At 35.8% G+C, this 23782-nt stretch overlaps 1 protein-coding gene across 1 annotated transcript in view; it reads right to left on the reverse strand.

Annotated features, from left to right (window-relative positions):
* LOC120625457 (malignant T-cell-amplified sequence 1 homolog) overlaps positions 1-23782 on the reverse strand; it is a 41466-nt gene that overhangs the window by 9499 nt on the left and 8185 nt on the right. Inside the window, exon 2 of the mRNA XM_039892533.1 lies at positions 1107-1259. Within this exon, the coding sequence (XP_039748467.1) occupies positions 1107-1259 (153 nt within the window). The remainder of the gene's footprint in view (positions 1-1106; positions 1260-23782) is intronic.

Consider the following 23782-nt stretch of genomic DNA (forward strand, 5'->3'; position numbering starts at 1 on the left):
AATAAGTAAAAAATACTCTAATAATGAAGTGTACCCTACTTTTTCATACACTGGTTCATTTGTGCAATGTGGCTTTCTTTTCTTAGCCACGTTTTAGCTCCGGGACGATATTGTTGAAATGTGTAGGTAGTCCATTATTTTCCATGTTTCACATCCATCAATCAAAGTATCAGATTGATGTTCGGAAGGAAACATCGTATTTATATTCATATTACCAATATATTTCTCATCTTTGAATACATTTCTTTTCATAAGGGACATTGCTCCCGTAAAACGAAACAGACACTTAGACGGTTATTGAAAAGGAAGCATTTTTACTTATTTCATTTTCTTTTTTTCGGTATACCTAAGTGAAATTAAGAGGTAAAACCATACTCAAACAGATATTTTTTATTTTGGTGAACGTTTGAAATGTTATTACCGTGGACATGGATCATCATCGCTTGTTTGTTATCTGTTGTTGATTACATAGATGCGAATTTTGTCCACATCAAGAAAGTTCCGAACGTGCCTCAAGTTTCTGTTTTAAAAAAAAGTAAAAACGAACTCTTATACATCCTTTTTTTAACAGTTGCAACATGTTCTAAATTTTAAATATGCCTGACCTCATAAACCTTGTGTGTTAATAACGCGAATATTAATTAACATAGCTTATGTTATATTCGCGTTATTTTATTTTAATTTAAAAAAAAACCCCGACTTTCATTTGATTGTCAAACCCTTTCATTTGATACTCATATTTAGGGAGAAGTGAAAAATAAGTAATCCGCCATCTTGTGGCACCGGCCATCTTGGACCGATTTTCATCAAACAAAGCTAAGAACACTCCTACAAAACTCACCTTTCAAGCAAAAAAGAACAAAATCAGCCCTTTTATTTGATACGCATATTTAGGCAATTCCGAAAAATAATTAAACCGCCATCTTGGGACTTATTTTCAAAAGGTATATTAAAAAAAACACTTAAAAACACCCACTACGAATTCACCTGTCAAATAAAAAAACAAAATCAAAATCAAAGGAAATAAGATGCCATAGCAGGCGCGCACACACCCGCACACTCACTTATAAAACCCCGTCGGGGGTTAAAAATAAGGCGGTACCTACCATTTCACAATCCGAAAGGTGTCCTTCTTCGGCAGCACCTGGTCGATGTGGTTCTCCAAGTGTGGGTATAGTTCAAGAAGGCGAGAGCGGATTCCCTTCTGCACGGAGGACTTCAGCTGTTGAACTCCTGAGATGCTCTCCTTCTCATCGAACCTGAAAAAATAAAGGACCATACAATGCTTGAAATTTGTGCTAGTTTAACGCAGATAAAGTTAAATAAAAAAAAGAAAACTGAAAAAAAAAGTCGACAGGCTTGTGGTTAGTGATGATCCTCTTTCGGCAGAACAGATTTCAATCCCCTGCGCGCACCTCTAAGTTTTTTGTGTTATGTGCGTTTTTAATTTATACAATTAAAATATCAATTGCATTAACGGTGAAGGAAATGAATAACATCGTGAGGAAACCTGCACTCCTGAGAGTTCTCCATAACGTTTTCAAAGGTGTGTGAACCAAACCGCGCTAGGCCAACGTGGCGGACTACGGCCTAAACAATTCTCATCCTCAGCGGAGACTCGTGCCCCTTGATAATGATTATTGAATAAGTACTTAGATGTGATGGTCTGTGGCCTTACATTGGTGCAAATACTGTTACACTAACCTCGAAAATAAACTGAATCGGCAAGCGTAAAAATAGTACCATCTGTTTCACTGTGTTTTTCGTGACTTCCCAATGTGATTTTTCGGCTTGCCAATTTAGTTATGTTAAGGTATTAGTGTACAACATAATTTGCACTGAAAGAATTTTTCAAATGTCCAGTAGTTCCTGAGATCATCGCGTTCAAGTAAAGAATCAAACTCTTCAGCTTTATATATTAGTATAAGATTTTAAGCCATCTTTTAGCTTTATGCTTGGTTAAAAACCCTGTGCACGCCACTGAATCCAGCACCTTGGGACCTAAACTTCCACCTCTTCGAGCTGAATTAAATGCGTTTATTAAACTCGTCATTACAAGACATCCTTCAAGAATTGGAAGGGTTTAGACCGTGGTTTGAACCGCTGGCCAAGTGCGGTTTTGTGGACTAAACTGACCTACATAATTGAAATAAAAACGTTATCGTATGCGAAAGTACGCGTAATGTACGTCGCATGGCAAAGAAGCCTTTGGCGTAGGCATTAGCTCGACACGTGATAAAGAAAATAATCTATCTGCCGCATACAATGTACTGAGTTGACCTTATCATAATATTAAATTGACCTGAGAATATATTCTATATAGACGTTGCAGTAATCAAAATGATGATTGATTATGTATTAAGAGAGAAAACAAAATAGACGAAATGCTTGGCGCAGTGGTGTTCGCTGTGGTCTTATAAGTGGAGGTCCCGGGATCGAACCCAGGCCATACAAAAGTTGGGACTTTATAATTTCTGTATTTTCTCTGGCCTTGTTTAGTAGGGGCTGTGGACATGGCTAGTTACCTCTACCAACAAAGATGTTCCGTCAAGCGATTTAGGGTTCCGGTACGATACCGCGTAGAAACCGATTTGGGGTATGGGTTTAATCTAACTGCCATACCCCTAGCAGGTAAGCCCGCTACCATCTTAAACTGCATCAAAATAATCAAACAAATGTAGGTATAAGATTTAATAGTTTTTTACTCAGCGTCGACCTCCTTTTATTTTTATTAACGGAAATATTATATGCCTTAGAAATACTAACGACTAGACTGCCAGTTTTTTTCAATTCAATTCTTGTTTTAATAACAATTTTTTTTATTTCATTATAAACTTTAAATTTTCTCAAGGTTGTTATATACCTAGGATTCCCGGTTTCAACAAACGAAACCCTAACTAACGTTCATCAGTCGAAAGACGTAAGCAATTGATATAATAGGAATTACAAGAAAGAAAGCGTTCACGTAAATATTTCATGAGAAATGGTAGATCGTGTAGATTTCACACGAAATATTTATTCGCGCTATAATTTGAAATGCAATAAATCTCTAGCGTCGATCTTATACTCGTAGTTCAAACATGTTATAGACATCGATGCAGAATATAAGTCGCACAAGTATTGGGCCTCCGAGTCTAAGGCCTCGGGTGCTTTGCCGGGATAATAAGTATCCTTTTTCCTTATCCAGGATTGAAGCTGTTTAATCAAATTGTAAAATCATATTTGAGGATACAAATAAATCCATATTCCACAGGTTAAATATCTTAGTAACTCAAGTAATGTCAGTTCGATTTAAGAATCCTTTTTGCATCAGATAGCTCAATTCTTGAGGCACACAGGCGGGCGAGTCAATGCTTTGGGCCTGGGTAAATTTGTAGCTTAGCGGAAGTTTGCGTAGAAAACTTATTAGTTGCATGCTGTCGAAGTCGCGGGGGACAACTAGTAAATTAACAAAATTGAAGATTCTAGTGTAGGATTTAAACATGTCAAATGGCCATTATGGCCGATTGACATGTTTAAATCATCGAATCGGCTTTGACAAAAATATTTTTACAATTTATCTTATTTTCAATAGCCCTTGCCAAAAATTTGTTTAGCATAACTTTTGGCGCCTTAATAAAAACAAACAAACAGCCAAACACTTGATTACTTTTTGATTTAGTGCTGCCAGCCGTCATGTTTTCCTAGGCTTGGTTATCCACAAATGTTGTCCTTGTCAATTGACCTTAAGTAGTGAAGTGACAGAACTTACGTTTAGGCCCGTCACTTGTATTATAAGAAGGTGAAGAAACGGGCCATAATGTGTCAATATTTGTAAATCCCGCCCGCATTGGAGTAGCATAGGGGATCTAAATAAGGAAATAAAAGTGACTTTTCCATGGTCGATCCTCAACTCCAAACTGCGACTCCAAACAACTTTACTGCGAGGAAGTCAACGCCTCAGAAAAGGGAAAATAATAGGGTCAGGATAAATCAATTTTTAATCTATTTTATTCCACTACCAGTAAGCTATTGACTGCAATTTCAGGAACATTAAACTACCCATTTTTGACCTCATTTATTAAGAATTCTATCATTATATAAAACTATGTATAAAACATCATAATATGAAATTGTTTCACTGTGTTCAAAACCTAGATGAGCTGGAATAATACATAATACATTCGAAACAAATTACCATAACATTTGTGTATCAAACGAATAAATAATTTTGAAATATAGCACGTTAGCGCAAAACCGGATGGCGAATTATAATTATACGAGTTTCCTTAGCGTTTTAATTAAAACAGGTGAAATTATTCGGAAGATAGTATCACCGAAGCTGCCAGTGTGCCGAAAATTAAAACTAAATAATTCTTATCCATACTTTCATACTTAGATACTAATGTTATTAATACCTAAGTGTGCCTGTTTGTTTGTTTCTTACAGCCATAGAATTAAGAGCAGACAGAAGCCGTGTACAAGACTGATACTCGCATCAAAAACCATTCCACTTGACTAGCGTCTTGAACGGGTGGTTAGCCACTGCACTCCATTTAGCAGTTGACAGCAACTATTTTACCGGTTATGTTCTAAACGTTTACCTCATTCAGCCAGTGTATTGTGTCCAGTTAAAACGCCCCGAGCACTTAACATCGGCGGAATGTTGCTAGCTCACAAATTTTTTACCACTTTTCCATATAATGGTGAACGTTTAGGACATTAGAGGTAAAATTAATTAATTTTGACAACTGCTAAATTGTAGGAAGTGACTAACCGCCTGTTCCGGAAACACTATTAAAGTGGAGTGGTTTTTTATGCTTGAATATTAGTCGTGTACTTGGGGTTCTGTATGCACTTAATTCTATGCGTACAATGTTGTTTATTTGAAACACGTGACGTAGGTACGCACGTGTCGCTCACTGACGTAAAGTAACGGCATTGAGCTAACAGTTTGCATCTGTCTGACTCATAGTGACGTAAACATACACTGGTTAGGCACCAAAAGCGCCCCATATCCGTCCTAAATTGTATCGTATCCTACATATTCATCCAGGATGCGTGTTATCAGTACAGCAGTTAGAAAGCAAACCTTAAAATAAACCTGAATTCGATTCCCTTTGAACTTTCATATGAGGGTTAAGAAAGGAAAGTTTGTGAGTACTTATGTACACGCGTAAGAAGTTATACTTCTTTGGCATAACAAGATAATAATCTTTTCAAAAATTTTATCTTTCGCCTTATTCTACGTTTGCAGCAAAACGACACTAACTAGGGTATTTAATGCATTGGAAGTTTTATTTTAGCTTTAATATAACGCATTATCTAGGTGAATAAAGTTTATTTAAATATCACAAAAAAAATTGTACATAATTAAAGAAATAAACATAATTAAATTTGGAATACTCATAGACTCAGTATCGGACAACCAAGTTTCACTACAGTACAATTGAATTAATTAAATCACCGGAATAAGCCCGCAGACTTTGACAATTGTGTACACTGTCAAACCTTATGGCTAACTTCAGAGTGTCGGTTTTTGTGACGGTGTCGCGTCCAGAAAATGTACTCTCATAATTTTTCTCTAACGCGCCAAAAGAAGTATAACTTCAAGAAACTAAATTATATCCCAATAATCCGTGGCCCCATTTGTCTTCAAAATGGATAGGTAACAAACGCGCTAATACTCACACACCTATACAGTTAAAATTCAGAAAATCCTTTGATACCTACATTATATTTTTTTTAATAACTTTTCAAAGGAGTTTTTGAGGTTAGCATATTTGCTATTAAATGGTATTTTTAATTGAAGAAATTAAGTATTTAACATTATACATAGAGTACCGAAACTCGACTCGAAATCATCAGTTTTATGTAGAGAGTAGAGGGAAAATCGTTTATATATTATATATAGTATTAATTTTTTTTTCACTTTATTTACAGCATTGCAGCGGTTAGATTAGGACCCATTGAGCGGTTAGAGTATCTATGTGAAGTTATTTTTATTTGTAATTTAGCCAGAAAGCGAGCCGAAAAACTCCCATATTTTAACAAACTTGCATAAATACAGCTAATGCTTGGTCGTCTGCACACAGTGTACCTACCTTAGGTAGGTACTCATAAAGTATTGATCTCATAAAGAGTTGTGGAACAGTTTTTCCTTATTACAAAAACTAAAATACTTATTTCAAGGAACAAATAGGTAGTCTCAGAGCAAGTTTTTGTTATTAGTTAAATTTTAAGTACAGATCCTCGAAACCAGTCAGATAACAGAACAAGTTAGGGTTTTATGCTGCGTTTGGGTTTTATAATAGGTACGTTCTCCTCGTACAGTATAGTAGGTACTACCGTAGTAAGTAAGTAGTAGGAAAACCAAAGGCAAAATTACTAACCATAAATGCTGTTTTCCCTTCACGGCAACTGCATAATATTTTTCCCATAGGCTTTTCCTAAGAGTCATCGTAACGCAATACGTTATTGTTATATCAGGTAAAATAACAAAGTAGGTAGGTAGGTTCTCAAAATTTTAAAACAATTTCTGTGTTCCTGGTAAGATTTACCAGGAACGCACAAGCAAGCTACCTTTATGTCATTTTTTTTAAATAAAAGTTTAGCGTTTCAGCCTTGCGTATGTTACGATGGTTATTCTTTTAATAACACGGCGACGGTACCCGGGTATCCTGAAATATCCGGGATAAAAAGTATGCGTTGTTCTTGTCCAGAATGCCAGCTACCTCTATGCGTTCAGCAAGATCGATGCTGCGATTGAGACGAACGAAGGTAACACACAAATAAATAAACCAACAGAGACAAATTAGCATTTATAATATTAATATGGAATATGAAAAATACGTGACCAATTAAGACATAAGTTACTTGTTGTTGTAGTACTTACTTAACTTATAAGGAATACAATATGCGCACAAAACAAATGAAACCTAACAAAACTAAGAAGGTCAAATACCTACTCAGCGCAATTTTATCCCGTAACAACAGTCTAGATCTAGAAAGTTCCGACGAAAGAAAGTTGCGGAATCCTTACAAAGACGACTAGACTAGACAACAAGTCCGTAAATACTAAGTAGGTATAAGCTAGAGCAGTGGCGTGCACAGGGTTTGTGACCAGGGTATGCATAAAGCCGGTACATATTTTTAAATTCCCCTCCAATACGAGTTATATAAGATAATTTGGGTATGCAGTGCTTTTATGCATGTATGCAGTCCACTGAGCAAGAGCTACGTATACCTAGTCCTAGTCTATTTTAAAAATAGATAGAAGTGTGCTAATATAAATAATACACAAATACATAAAAAGAGTTTTTCGTTATGTAGGTCTGCGATATTTATTATTTTTTAATATTAATTCAAATTGTGTACTATACTTATTGGATATAAGTTTATAATTGTTTAAAGTATTCTACTAGTCAAGTCCTTTCATTTGATACCCAAATTGAGGGAGTTGCAAAAAAATATGTAAACAAACCTACATATTGTGGCGGCAGCCATCCATTTTGCTGCTACGATGCCACAGCACACACACACACGCACACACACACACATACACTTACAGAGATACGTCAAACTTATGAAAACCCATTGTTTTGCCGAGCGACTGTATACGACGGGACGACATGTAAATGAAAACCGAAATAATACTTCACAGCCTTTAGAATATCTGAGACTTATCTGTGAAACCGAAAACCTAATAATAGTTTTTGAGTAAACCACTGCCAAAGTTTTACTAAAAGAAATAAGGTACAGCCCTAACATCACATGCACAATTAAAATCATGTGATCCAGTCACTTTATTAGGTACGCGACGCGTAGCGTAGGTACTATACGCGTGTCGGTCTTTTATTTTCAATAGGGTTGTCATAAGTAAACACTTAGAATGTTTTTTTGTATGGAAATATAAATATGCTTCTTTTGATTTATTATATTTACAGGATGATTCCTTATGGAGTATAATTATGTATCCTTCAACATTATTTCGTAATGCGGCTACACGTTGTATACAGAAAATAATACTAAGTAGAAAGAGACCGTAACATACGACTTTTTTCCCACGACCTAAGGGACGAATTTCATCTAGAGCTACGAGTAGGAATGTGTATAACTCGTAACCAGAACGTAACATAGGTTAAGGTGGAGCGATCGTAGAAACTCTACCTTAATTTGATTATGTCCCGAGTCGGTAACGTAGTTTTACTATCCACACACAGTGCTTTGACGGTTGACCTCGACGAAATCCGGGGGCGGACATCAACCTAAGGGCGCCCTCATAATATGACGTCTGACGTTTCACTTTTTATATGTATGGGATTTTTCACCAAGACTAGATTGAATGCGTAGGCTCTACTAGAGGTTGAACCCTAGGGCTCCAATCGATAAGACCGTCATTCTTATAGTGTCTCTGTAACTCAAATCACAGCTTAGTGTCGATGAGATGGTTGGAGTCCAGTCTAATTTTTTTTTTTTTATTCTTATTATTTTAATCGTACATTGCGTATTTGCTAATGTAAAGTAATTAATGAGCAGTGTTCACGACGCAACGATTGATGTACAACCGTCTCCGTCGAATTACGTCTGAGTGGTTACTCAGTACCAACTCCGTACGGTCCGGTCGGGATACGAGACGTCGCTTACCGTGCAAATAGCAGATGATCGCCTTTCTCTTTTTTATGTTCTCTACGGGCGTTTGTTAGACTAACAAAGATACAGAATAAAACTAGATGTTCCATAACACAACATAACACAAGCTACGCTTACTTTGGGATTGGTTAAAAAAAAACCTCTTCGTAGAAATCGTTTCATTAACAGCTTATCTATTTGGTGGTTTTTATTAAAATATGAATTGCATGCACTTAAAGATATATAATAAAAAATATAAATATCATTTACATGTAAAATTAATAAAGTCGACAACAACACGCTCACACTGGATCGTATAATCTGTAATCGGTAACCTTGACTTTTTTGCATATAAAAACATACCTACGGCTTCCGTTGTATATGTCGGTAGATAAGTATATTAAAACATTTAAGGTTAATATTTTTAATCAAATTAGGAATCTCTACATAGTCTATACTTTTACTTCTTACTTTAATATTATAAAGAAGAAACATATTTTGTTTGTTTGTTTGTTTGAACCCAATACGTTTCGAAAGTACGGAAGCGGTTTTAATCATATCTACGCCAAAAGAAAACTAAACTATCACAAAGTACCATAGGCTATAATTTATTTTCAGATAATTAAAGATTCTGAAGAAAATTACAATTATGTAACTCAAGATAGCGAAATTTGGCCTATAAAATTTATAACTTCGCGTGCGCTAAGAAAACTATAGATAATACATAAAAATTATGTACTACATTATTAAAGTAGGACTCATACAAAAAAGTCCGCGAGGGAATATATCTAACTATCATAGTTAAGTCGCAATAGCAGCTTTTGTGGTCTAAAAATTCGCCAATGGAAACAAAAGTGGGTTGCATTAGTATCGCAGTATTAATTTTTATTCAAATAAATAATTTTATCAACAAGGGTAATTATAATATAGCAGTTAAATACTTTTGAATCCATTCCAATCGGACATTAATGAATGAAGAAGTTGTCGAGAGTTTAAATAAATTTAAGGAATACACCTAAACACTTAACTGAAAAAGTTAATTTTAAAAACTACATCCGAGTTTTTTACAAGAGTAGGTACAGAATTTAAAATATGCTTTATAAACAAAACCAAACGCGGACCAAGTCGCGAGCAACATCTAGTAGTATATAATAAAGACTCATTACGCGTCTTTCTGTTTATCCGTCTCTAGTTAAGTACATATAAAAAATCGAATACAACTTTAATATCTTAACCATATATGAAATTAATAATATCGAAGTGATTTTGTGTAATGTCAACAACACTAAATGCATTCGAAAGTATATTAGGTAAATATAACAAGTATAATATCTGTTTGTCTCTTTGTTCCGGCAGTAGTTCCCGAAGCTTAACTAAAACAATTTTTGTACTATAATTTCAAGTGGCAAACTTACGTATGGGGATATTTCCATAATATAATTACACAGATGTACTGCTGTATATTGAAGATTGAAATAAATTATAATTTAATGTTTTCTCTATGGAGCGGTGATGGCCCAGTGGTTAGGACTTCGGCTTCACTTTCGGGGGGTAGAGTTCGAATCCCAGCATGCACCTCTAACTTTTTTAAGTTATGTGCGTTTTAAGTATGTAATTATAATATAACTTGCTTCAAACGTGAAGGAAAACATCGTGAGGAACCTGAGTGCCTGAGTTCTCCATAATGATCTTGTCAAAGGCTTGTGAAGTCCACCAATCCGCACTGGGCCATCGTGGTGGACTAAGGCCGAAACCCGTGCCTAGTAGGGCACAGTAATGGGTTGATATGATGATGATGATTATGATATGTGTATCGTAATCATCATCATTATATCAACCCAAGTATAAGATGATGGTTTCCATCCTGGCATAATGATTTTAGTAGATCGATTCTATATTTTTTTTTGTATTACCTATACATATTTTAAGTAGGTACTTAAGAGGGTTTCCTAAATCAAATTTCATAATTTTACTAGGGAGAAAATTTTCAAATGGCCCTTATAAATTTTAGGTGTAAGCAAAAATATCCAACAAGATGGACGCTACTTTTCCATACCTATATACATTCTCTGAGTTTGTTGCCGGCTTCTTCTCTTAGTAGTCACTACCAAACACAGACTTGACGTTTCAATAGTGCTTATATCGTAATAGTGCTACTTTCATTGAACGAATTTTGAACATAACATTTACGTTTAATGGTGAAAACTTATTAGGTATGTACATCTTCATTTATTCAAATGTTATCACCAAATCGAATGACTTTATCTTCCGGTTCGTTACACTATATTTAGCAGGTACGTTTTTATACAATACAATAGCAAGGAGAGTAATATAACTTCTTTAGATTTTCAATCTAATTACTTTGGTACTCGTATTTATGACTCCTGTAAAAGAATTAATATAATACCTAGTAGGTTTGGAGGATTGACTGCTGGACATATGTCTATGTCTATAGACTGTTTCCAGCTACTCCCAGCGACTCATTTAATGCCATCTGTCCGGCCACCCTGTCCACCCTGTTGGGGCCTCGGGGCCAACCAATGCTGTGTTTAACGAGCACCGGCAGGTTAAGGTGGAAATAATATACAAATAATATGCGTAAAAAACAATTATCAAATGTTTATACCTTGTCAGTGATTATAGGGGGTTAAATTTATGCTCTCCTGTCTAAACTAGCCGCACTGGAGTCTTGTTTAGGTACAAGACTTTGATGCAATCTTCGCAATGACTTTATAAAGAACATATACATGACACTTCCAGCATAACTATATATCTTTAGTGGCATTAGGTTTAGCATTACAAAGTAGTTATATATAACTAAATGTCGAAACACATATACGTATAAAAATTATGTAAGAGGCCTGTTAAATAATATTGGTGGCCTTATAGAATGTTGGTTTTTTATTTACTGCGTGTACTAAAAGATTGCCTTGGACTGCAATTTTACCTGGTGGTAGGTTTTTGTGCACTGGAAATAAATTATTATAAGTTTAGTTTTAATTTAAATTCGTGTAGATCTGATGAACATAATTTTAGATAGGCGATAAAACTCTTCAAGAAAATGCAAGTACACCCCTCACTTATCCGTAACGATACTGAATACATAAAGTCATTATAATCATCATATCAACCCATTAACGGCCCTCTGAACGTGTTAGGGCTGTAGTCCACCACGCGGGCCCAGTGCGGATTGGTGGACACCACACACCTTTGAGACCATTACAGAGCACTCTCAGGCAAGCAGATTTTCCCACGATGTCTTCCTTCACAGATGAAGCAAGTATAATAATATGTTATAATATGAGTGCTTCCCGCTTGGACTGAGCGTTAGAAATGCAAGAATTTTTCTTGGTTAACCTTCTGCATACGAGTCAATGCGATTTCAACTCTTCATTTTATCGATTATGTAGCACTATGCTGCGTTTGTGAATGCGGGTGATACAGCAGGGCCCAGCTACTTAGTTATTAAAATCATTTAAACCAAATTAGATTTTTTACGAATTTAAAGATAAAATGCCTAACGTATAGCTTGATAACAGCATAAATCTGTTTTATCACATCATCAAGGATTAGATACTAGGTTCGCTAATTTATTACCCACTTCCGTTATTAGGCCGATTCGCCAAATATATATCAAAGAATTTATCGTCGAATACTCATGCGTCACTAATGAATTTTGTTTTTTTTAATTTGAAGGTTGTTTTTATAAGTATTTTTATTCATGTCTTGTTAGTTCACGCCTTACACACACTGCCCTAATATAACGTCAGTGCACACACAATTGTAAAAATTGGTTGGGCGATCATCATCATAATCAGCCTTATAACTCAACACAACACACACACAGATCAGCTAAGAACCTCCATGCTTAAAAACTTAAGTACAGTAAGCAAAAAAAAAAAAGTTAAATTAGAGCGTAAAAACACATGTTAGAGAAGCGGTGATAAACTAGCGGTTAGGGCTCCGGTTTCTCTTTTTGGGAACCGAGTTGATGCCATGTATGCACGCACCTACAACTTTTCGGAGTTATGTGCGTTTTTAATTCAAGTAATTAAAATATCATTGTTACGATGTGAGGAAACCTGCATGCCTGGGAGTTCTAAGTAAGGTTGTTAAAAGTGTGTGAAGTCTACCACTCTGCATTTTAGCGTGGACTGCGGCATTAGCCGATTAGTACATCTAGTATGATAGTGATCGAAAAGTGCGGTCAAGACAGCTATGCACGTATCGACCCTTTATGCTTTTTGGAGCGTTAACTGTTGCTCACTTAACTGTTGTTACTAAATGAATCCAATACATACATATTCTGCAGTCCGATTCAGTAACGTTTATTGCTTGCTTTCATGTATACCTACATATAATATAGCACACAATACTGTAAATAAATGGGTAGGCATGTAACCATAAAGCTTTCTTTTTTAATTATTATTTTAAAACATTTTTTTTTTATTTAAAGTTATTTAATGAGGGCCAGAAAAAAGACCTACCTATGTAAAAAGGAAGCATACTTAAATAAATTCAATTTACGATTTTAAAATTTTACAAGTTTCCTGCCCATAAATAAAGTTTCCTGCCCTATTCGTATTCATACTAAACGCATAATTTTACAGCTTGTTGTAATAATTGACGTACCATCAGATCGCCTACCTGATGATAAGTGGAAAACAAAAGCCTATAAACAGAGCTACAGTTCGCAGAGCAAGCAAGGAATCTGTCCTACAATGTCCCGCCCGGTGTTTAGCCTCTTGTGCCAATACCGGCAACATTGCTGTGTTTCGAACGACTGTTTGAGACAGAATTAAGCATTGGCGGTAGAACTTTCCCAGACGAGTTCTGTCACAAAAAGATCTACTACTACAGTTACTCATCGCTAATTTTACTTGGATATGACAGGTCACCGGTTAGTAACTGCCTGAAAAGTTACTAAACACGGAGACTAGTGGCTAATTAGTTGCCAAGCGCCGAAGGTAAGGCCAATGTGCTCGCGAGAGATGTTCCAAAATATCATCTATACTTATAATAAAACTGTAACTAGAAGATTTCTGTACATTTAATATATTTTAAAAATTTTGACCGGGGGATGCTTTATAATCGATACTGAGTCCAAAACAGATTTTTATTTCATTTTTGTCTGTCTGTCTGGTTGTCTGTCTGTCTGTCTGTCCGGGCATCACGTGAAAACTACTAAACGGATTTAAATAAAATTTTGCATAGTGGTAACTGGTATTCCGGGTCAACATATAGGATACTTTTTATCCCGGTAAACAATAAGTTTCCTCCGGGAAAAGGGATGAAAATTTTTATCAATTTTACTTCATAGCTCCGTTAAATTTAAACGGATTTTAATAATACTTTTTTTATTTAAAAGTCTATACTATCAAGGATGTATTGTCTAATTTTATAGGAGATCTGATATATATTGTCGGAGATAAAGGACATAACTCTTCACAGATAACAGCAAGTCGCAAGGCACAACGGGACAACGATCGAATGCATGCGTACCATCCTACTAAATACTAATAATATAAATGCGAAAGAAATAAAATAATAAAAATTAAGATTGATTATATACCTAAATTATTAAAATTTAACCTATCGCTTAGAAGTTGCGACGGGTATAGAATAATACGTACGGCGACGACGGGCCGCAAATAACATAGTTTGGAAATAAAACTGGACCTGGTAGGTAGCGCTGAAATTAGTTTCTAGGTTTATTTAAGATATTAAACAATTTTGTGCAGACGAAGTTGCGCGGGTCAGCTAGTACTAAACTCACTGTAGACACGCTTCACTATGGCTCAGTCTGATTTTGAATCCTTTGCTTTTTTTAAGTAGTAATAATAGACCTATTCATCAGCAAAGGTGTGCCATCTCCATGGTAAGGAACACGTCCTACTTACAAAGTGAAGCCCTGTGTTCATCACTCTCCAAGCATGGACGCACGAGTGGAAATAAAATTCCAATAATAAAAGTATCTACATTTTCCTTTTTTAAGCAATTAAAAAATCACTTGCTTGAAGCAAGTGATTTTGTATAGGAAAGGCGCAGGAAATCATCCTGAGGAAACCTGCATACCTGAAAGTTCTCCATATTGTTCTCAAAGGTGTGTGGAGTCCACTAATCCGCACTGGGCCAGCGTGGTGAACCCATTATTGAAAAAAGTTTAGTAAAGTGGGCCGGTAATAAGTTGATATGATGTTCTTCCCCGATACCTATAAACTGGGTACCTTCAAATCAAGAGTGAATAAGCATCTTCTAGGCAAACGCGCTTCATCTTAAGCTGCATCATTACTTACCACCAGGTGTGATTGCACTCAAGCAAATATATAAAAAAAAATTTTTTAAAAAATGATGATAAATATTAAACGGGGATAAACTTGTCCTTTTACCTGTTGCCGCGCTTTGACAGGTGGATATGTGAATTTTATCCCAAGTCAATGGATATAATGGTGGGATAAGTTTTTTGTCTCCTGCCTATGCTAGCTGTATGCGTGAGATTGTAGTCAAGGACTATATTATAAAACACTATCAAAAACGGTGTCATTCTGAGGTACGGAACTCCATCGCTTCATTACGTAGGCAGTGTGCTTATAGTCTCACGGCCATTGAAATAATTTTAAATAGTTAAAAACTCTACAAAATCAACATTTGGCCGCACTCCATAGACTATCGAACGAGGTCGTTAGACATTCGGGCCCGTTATCAATGTATTATATCAAAAATATACGTTATCACCGAATTTCATTGTAATACGTTATCTGGGTTGTTTATCAAAGTCGAACATTGTTATGATGTTTTCCCTTTGCCTATAGCAGGGCTTCCCAACCTAAACAACCGGTGTGAGGCGTTTCTTCTGTATTTAAAAAAAAAACAACAATAATAATTCTATTCCACTGCCGTGAATTATTTTACTTGCCCACGCTCTCAAGACCACCAAGCTCAACCCTCACATTGATGGGATGGGGTTTTATTTTACTATTATTTTTTTATTGTGCTTATTTGCCTTACTAACTAGTAGGTAACCTATCTATTTCAACAAGCTAGGTTAAGACGTGGGCCCCGTGACAAATACCTAAAATTGTTAGTGTGCCGCGGCGCGGCGTGGGCTTTAAAAGGTTGGGAGCCCCTGGCCTATAGTGTAACTGTAATAGTCATAATTTAGTTTTTCATCATCATATCAACCGATCGGTCCACTGCAAGCTCTTCTACCACATTGAGAAGGGTTAAATTCAAATTCAAAATTTCTTTATTCATGTAGGCCTATCACAGGCACTTATAAAGCGTTCATACATAAATGTTTACATAATTGTAAGGGGATATGATGGTGATAACTTCGTTCGCCAACTTAAACCTAAAGCTACGAAGTTTCCAAACGCGCCCTTGTCTAAGAAGAAACCACAATAAACTTAGCCGGGTAATTAAGGCTGTAGTCCACCAGACTCGTAAAATACGGCTCGATGGACTTCACAAGCCTTTAATAACAAATTGCTTAAATGCAAGTGATAATAAATTGCTTAAAACACACTCTAGAAAAGTTAGAGATACTACGTGCCGAGGTTCGAACTCAGACCCCCCCAAAATTCTAAATTTTAAATTCATTTATTTAAAGTAGGCCTAGTTTATAAGCAATTTTGAAACGTCAAGTCAGTCTGTTTGTAGTGATTCTAGCACTAGTTAGTAACATTCTACCGAGAACAGCCGGCACGAAACTTAGTGGATTGCTTTTTTTCATCATTTTACTCGTTTAGTACTGTTAGAGGTAACTTGGTATTTTTTTTCTTTCGAGGAAATTTAACTTAATCGTGTACAGTGAATATCTTTATTCCACTTCATAAATTTGACTGATAGTACTCATTAGTAGTCCGAACCTCATTTTGAAACACTCGGCATCTTAAGACGTACTTCAATGAAGATGTTTGTATTGATATTTGTGTTGACGAGTGCCCAGCTCAGGTGCCCGAGTTGCGCGAAAGCCCCTTTAATTACCTATTCGTTTTGGGCTAAAAGTAATTTATTTTAATACTGTAGAGATTATAAAGTAGGCTTACGGAAGAGCGCATAAATTATACAAAGCAAGTTAGGGGTAGGTACTTATGTCGATCGGGTATCGCGGTATTCATACTATTGTTTCACAACTTTTTCCTGTAACCAACACTTTTAGACAAACAAACTTAGTACGGAACGGTACAACGGCTAAAACGACCTATTAGCTCTTCATCACAGGGCTGGTCACACAAGGCGTAGCACCCCGCTGCTGGGTTTGCATAATAGTCGTGATGTTAACAGGCTGCTTGGTCTGCATGTTAAAAGAAGCGAAAAGATGGTCGCTACTACTTTGCTGTGACTTGGTGAACTTAAGTCGTTAGTATATGCTTGGCGTTTTACCTCGCTGATGCACTCCGGCAGCAGTTTCTATCGAACGTTTACTAACGGCAGAGACTCGATGTGTTTCTACAATATAATTATAAAAAACCGAATATATATATATATACAACATGTAACGGAATTACGAAATACTTTTAAAGGGTGCATAAGTATATAACATAAGAAATCACCCTGTACAAATATTAAATCAAACGAAGCGTATTTATTTTTCCATACAAACTAAATCAAAACAGTCTGTGTTTACTTATGACAACCCTATAGAAGATTAAAGAACGACACGTGCATAGCACCTACGCTACTTGACGCGTACCTCAAAGGACAGGAGTAACTTGATTTTACTTTTGCAGTTAGTTAGGGCTGTATCTGATTTCTATAAGTAAATACTATGGCAATGGAACTATTAGCGTTACAGTTTCACAAATATATCTCATAGACTGTAAATAATGTACCTCTAAAGCCTCTGAAGTATTATTTCGTTTTTTATTTACACGTTGTATATAACCACACGGTAGGTACGCTTTGTTTTCGAGTATCGAAATACTTCAAATGGATGTTATTCTGATTGCTTTAAGGCCCAAATTTGCCTACAATTCTTAAGCCAGGCCTTTTGGCAGAGCGTATGTAAAATTAAAATTAGAAGTACAGCATTTGCGACTCTTTAACAAGTATAGAGTTTGGTATGCGAAAACGACTCCTCGATTGCGAGCGGTTACTGTATTCCTATATCCAATTTTACACTCATCCCGTGAGCCTTATTATCTAAAAGTGTGTGTCACGTGTTTGGTTCAAACTTAAACGAGGACAAAACAATATCAATTAGTGTCGATTACATTGCCGTTTCAATATCACAAATTGTAAAGATTGTTAAGTTTGATGTGGTATTGTATTACACCTTTCAAGCATTGTCCCACGGAAATGTGCCAGTTAGTTTTGAAGTAGAGGTTATAATTGACCGCATGTTTGTGTTAGCATCTACACACACTCTAACTTCCAAACCTTGGTCGGCTGGATAGCCATTTCAGTTATGACAAGTCATAACAGAGATGACTCTTTCTAGCTGAATTGAGCTTACTCTGTAACGGTGGATTTTGACATATAGTTATAGTTACGTAGAAACTGATGTCTCGACTCGACATTGCAGTCCCTGGAGCCAATACTTGCGGCCGTCAGAGAAAGCGCTGGCTAGACATCGTGACTGCAGATGCCAATAGACTCAAGAAGTTGGATGCTCAAAACCGGAAAATGTAGGCGTATAGTGGGTGCTATAATTATTAATCCCTCAGTTAAAAATTAAATTGAAAAATCGGCCCCAATCTACAGACTAAATAATAGTGTTGCCCGATAATGTTTCTTAAAAAGTTCAAAGTTTGTATTAAACGTAGGTAAGCGTACAGAAAAGTCCAACCATAGTATTTAGGACTACGTCAACGATAATAAAGCTTGTAAATTATTTTGTTGCATTGTGGTGGGGAGATATTAATTTATTTATCTTAGTTGGAAGTTGTTTTTTTATGTTAGTTTATTTATAGACCGCTTTTCATATATAAGGAAAAAGGCTCTATCACAACAGTAAAAATCATTTATAATTTTTATTGTTGTGATCGATTTTGATAACTAGAACCCTCCTTTATTCGTAACAGCGTCAAACATTGTAATGTGTCACATACAATTCACTGATAAAGATGTCTTCTTTCTTTGTCTGTTGGAACACAAATTTGAAGTTGGTAAGTGTGTAGAACCTACTTCATATGAGGCAATCGTCTATCGTATGCAATTCTATCGGTGTAATCTTTGTTACAAAACGCCTATATGGGTCGAAGTAGTTTTCTTAAAGCTTCAGCGATTCTCTGTGTCGTAGAAACCTTAACTAAACATGGAACGCAATTTTGTATCGAGTAACTTCAGATTACATAGCATCAGAACCAAGGAATTTTCTTGTGTGATGCTTCAGCCGCGACTGGTCCTTTCCGACGATGACCTGCCGCTAAGCAATTTCGCGTACCAAAAAATTCAAAATTCAAAAATTCAAAATTCATTTATTTCAAGTAGGCCTAATACAAGCACTTTTGAAACGTCAAGTCTGTCCGTGTGTAGTGACTCTACCACCGGTTCGGAAGGCAGATTCTACCGAGAAGAAGCCGGCAAGAAACTCAGCAGTTGCTCTTTTCCAACATCAAAAATTTACATTTTATATTTTAACATTCATTTTTCTATCTTGTGAGAGATGAAAGCGGAGCCAGATGCTTCCAAGCAACCTTGTCATTAAGAAACTCATCAATTGTATAATAACCTCGCTGTAATAAATGTGTTTTAACACATTCTTTAAACTTATGGATTGGTAGGTCCAAAATTACCTTAGGAATCATATTATAAAAGCGTATACTCAATCCCACAAATGACTTCTGCACCTTTCGCAGAAGATATGCAGATGTCACTAATTTATGACCATTTCTTGTAAGTCGACTGTTTATATCCACTTTTTGTTTATAAAGACTAATATGTTGTCTTACAAATACTATATTGTTATAAATGTATTGTGAGGCTACCGTAAGTATACCAATTTCTTTAAATTTTTCACGGAGGGATTCACGTGATTTAAGTTTATATATTGACCGTACAGCTCTTTTCTGCAATATGAATATAGTTTCAATATCAGCAGCTTTGCCCCATAATAAGATCCCGTAAGACATCACACTATGAAAGTACGCGAAGTAAACAAGTCTTGCTGTTTCTACGTCAGTAATCTGTCTAATTTTCCTGACGGCGTAGGCAGCCGAGCTTAGTTTACCTGCTAGTGTATCTATATGGGTACCCCACTGAAGCTTACAATCCAAGGTCATGCCCAGAAAAACTGTGGAATCTTCCATTTTTAGTGATTCTCCATTTATTATTATATTTTTATTAACTTTCTTTGCATTTGGTAAAATAAATTCCACACACTTAGTTTTTTTTGCATTTAAAAGTAAATTATTGACAGTAAACCAGTGCGACACATGCGACATAGCACGGCTTACATCGTCAGAGTTGTCTCTACCTCTATCAGTTTTAAAAATTAGAGATGTATCATCAGCAAACAGTACAATGTCACAGGTTTCACTGACATGGTGTGGTAGATCATTTATATACACCAAAAATAGAAAGGGACCCAAGATTGAACCCTGTGGGACACCCATTGACGTGGAATGGACGTGACGTGGACGTACCTGTACGAGAATGCCGTGGAAAACCCGATAGGAGATAGGGGTTAAACATAACTGCTTTAGCCTTAACAGATTCAGGCGCTACCATCTCAGAAAGCATCATCAGTAACCATACTTAGGTACCTAAATTTCAAACAAGGCAAAAAATAATTTTAAAGTGTGCAAAAATTGACTTATACCAAAACATCCTTTCTGTCTTTACGTTTGAAGTTGTATAACAATTTTTAGTTGGTATGCGTATAGAACCTTCTTCGAATGAGGCAACTTACTATAACGTGCAATTTCTAATAGCTTGTTACGCCAAGAAGACGCCTATATCGGTCGAGACCGTTTTTTCTTTATGTAATTTTGCAACGATTTAATCGTTGCTCAACCGACGACTCCACAAAGGAAGTTTTAGAATTAGCACGTGATTTTAAGACTTTAGTTAAACACTTGTTTGTAAATAAATTCATTAGTATAATGTATGTAGGTTGTTTATTACTAAATTTGGTGGTGCTTCAGTTTTCTTTTTAACTCGTACTTTTCAATAGGTAATTGTTTCCCGTTGGTTGCGCGTGACATTACCGATTTGCGAAAAACTCGACCTAAAATTCTACGTGGCTTCTACATGCGCTTTCATTTCTCCTTTTTATTGCAATCTTTAGTTCTGTGAATGACATAAAACATAACCAGCACATACAGCTCGTTTTTATTTTATCCGAAAATCTTCATTGATTTAATAATGAATGTAATAGTTAGAAGGTATATTATATGCGTTACACATAACTTTGAATATATGTGGTATCCATTCAAGGTACATAACGTAAAATAAATCCCTCTGAACTATTTAGATAATATTTTCACCAAAGCGAATGGTTCCCAGGAGATCTAAATTTACTCTGACCTAATTTCCGTGACTTTACAAGTCTCCATGTGCATTATAATAACAACAAATAACCGTTACCTACCCATGAGTTCTCAGCGCTGATTTTCTGTCATTCCGTTACATGCGCTATAAAAGTAGCCTAAGGAAACTCTGCAAAGTAGTCTTCATACTTCACTGAAAAAATTACTCCTTAAAAAAGCCAAGTGAAAGCCTATGAAAGTCCAATCAAAATCGGTTCAGAGGTTTGGATTAGCATGCATAAAAAGTCACACAATAACTCGCCGTATAGTCTAGAATACTCCTAACAAAATAATTTACGCCCGTATACTAGTGTATAGTATATAAATTGCCTAGTTAAATAAGTAACGCCTAATCTAAGGAGATTCATAGGCATACCTCAAGCGTTCACCAAAAGTTATCACATATTGAGAGTGGGTGAAACTTTTTTTTTCTATAGACATCACCAAAATTATTTGGCATCGATTAAGGCGATGCCTTGGTTTAGTGAAAACGAGCTGTTGAAATCGTTGCAGCCGTATTTAAGATTTGCCCCAATAACAACTGAGTTTAATAAAAATAACCGACCAAGTGCGAGTCGGACTCGCGCACCAAGGTTTCCGTACCATTATCTATAAAAACGGCAAATAAATCATGTCTGTTTTATGGGAGCCCTCTTTAAATATTTATTTTATTCCATTTGTTAGTACCTATAGCGGCAGAAATACATCTGTAAAAAAAATGCAACTGACTATCCTATTATCACAGTTCATGAGATACAGCCTGGTGACAGACGGACAGCGGAGTCTTAGAAATAGGGTCCTGTTTTGGATACGAAACCCTAAAAACGTGTATTTAGGTTTATATATATATATATATAAAAGATGATACTGTAGATAGATAGCTCCTTAGCTCTTGTTCATAATTCTAAACTTATCGCTTAATCATCGTCGTCAATCATGGAATCAAAATATTATCAATACCTATCAATAAACTATGCAAGAAATATAAGTATATGAGTGTCGGTTTGTGATATTCACATGAATGGCTAATATTCTGATTTATGATTATGACTCGAATGCCCTTCCAGCTTGAATTATCGCGCGCTCCACCTTAGGCTGCATCATCTCTTACCATCAGGTGTGATTGCAGTCAAGCGCTCGTCTATAAACATTAAAAAAAAAAATTATTATTGGAAAGTTAGGATAAGCCTGGACACATATTTGGCAATAGCTCGACTTAACCGTCGATATAATATTGTTAACGTTGTTGGTTAACTTTTAGGAGACTTTGGACTTCACGGAACTGTAGAGGAATATTTAGATTACCTACTATTTATTCGGATTTACCACTAAGAGGCAGAAATAGAAGTTTGAGTATTATTTGATTGGTCTGAACATACTGAAAAGATTGTTTACATTATTGCCAATTCTGTTGTACACAAATCTCTAAATAACGGATCCAAAAATTGTAATGTCGTTTTCTACAGGGAAAATAGATAAAATAATAGTTGGTAGGGTTTCAAAAGTGCTTGAAGCTAGGCTTACTTGAAATAAATGAATTTTGAATACGATTACTTTTAGATCTGTCAACTTAATGATTTGTATCCTACAGCACAATTTGGACCATTTTGTAATTTATAACAAAAAAAAAGGGAGTTCATTTTTTTAAAGTAAATGCCAATAAAATTAGTAGGGTATAACTATATACCCTAAATATGAAAAATGTGATGGTAGTGGAAAGTATTTTCTCAAACATGCTTGGAAATGAGAGCATTATTTTGACAACCTTCTTCGACATTTTAATCGAAATTGATGTACTGGGCAAATAAATGCCAGCAGTGGCTGGGAACTCCGGAAAATGGCAACCAAGGAGGAAACTTAGTAAAGGTTTTATTTAAATTTGAGATTTACATAAAACCTTTAATAAGTTCCCTCCTTGGTTGCATTTAGAAAGCTTTGTACTAAAATAAACATAAACATTTTAACGCACGAAAAATTATTGTTTTGACAGTTATTGTGAAACTCATTTTGTCATTTATGACAAAACAGTAAAGACGTGGCTGAGAAAAGTACTTTGCCACAAGCCTTGGCCACAACTATGTATGGTGGAATACGCATGATTACAGGTTCGTCCATCAATACCTTTTGCCGCTAGCATTAATGTACTAATGTTTCAAATTAATTACGGCATAAATAAATACGGCTTACTGGACACGCGACAAGCCATTGACAACTGCGGAAAAGCAATCTCGCGGAAAATAGAAGTTGTACGACTGATGAAATCGTGGGCAAGCACTAGTGAATACAATAAAACTACCAACACAAAAGAATTTAATTTTATCGCGGATTAATCAGGGTTCTTTTATACAACCTACAACTTATAGGTCTACTATTTATAACAACGAACCTAAACCACGTTTCTACGCTAACTATATCTTTAAGTAGGTTCTACTATAAACAATCAGTAGTAGGTACTACTTTCCAAAAATAAATCGTTTTCCCTGACTATTTTCATTACAATTATTAGGCGGATTGGATTGTAGGCGGATAGTAGCTGCCTAACTGGAGCGGTGATTGCCTAGTTAGGTTAGGTTAGGTTAGGACTTCAGATTCACTTTCAGGGGGCTAAGTTCGAATCCTAACACGCACCTCTAACTTTTGTGATGTGCGTTTTAAGCAATTAAAACAGCTATCACTTGCTACAACTCTGCCGAAACTCT

This window comes from Pararge aegeria, chromosome 7 (genome assembly GCF_905163445.1).
Source record: "Pararge aegeria chromosome 7, ilParAegt1.1, whole genome shotgun sequence".
In the NCBI taxonomy this organism is placed as follows: domain Eukaryota; kingdom Metazoa; phylum Arthropoda; class Insecta; order Lepidoptera; family Nymphalidae; genus Pararge; species Pararge aegeria.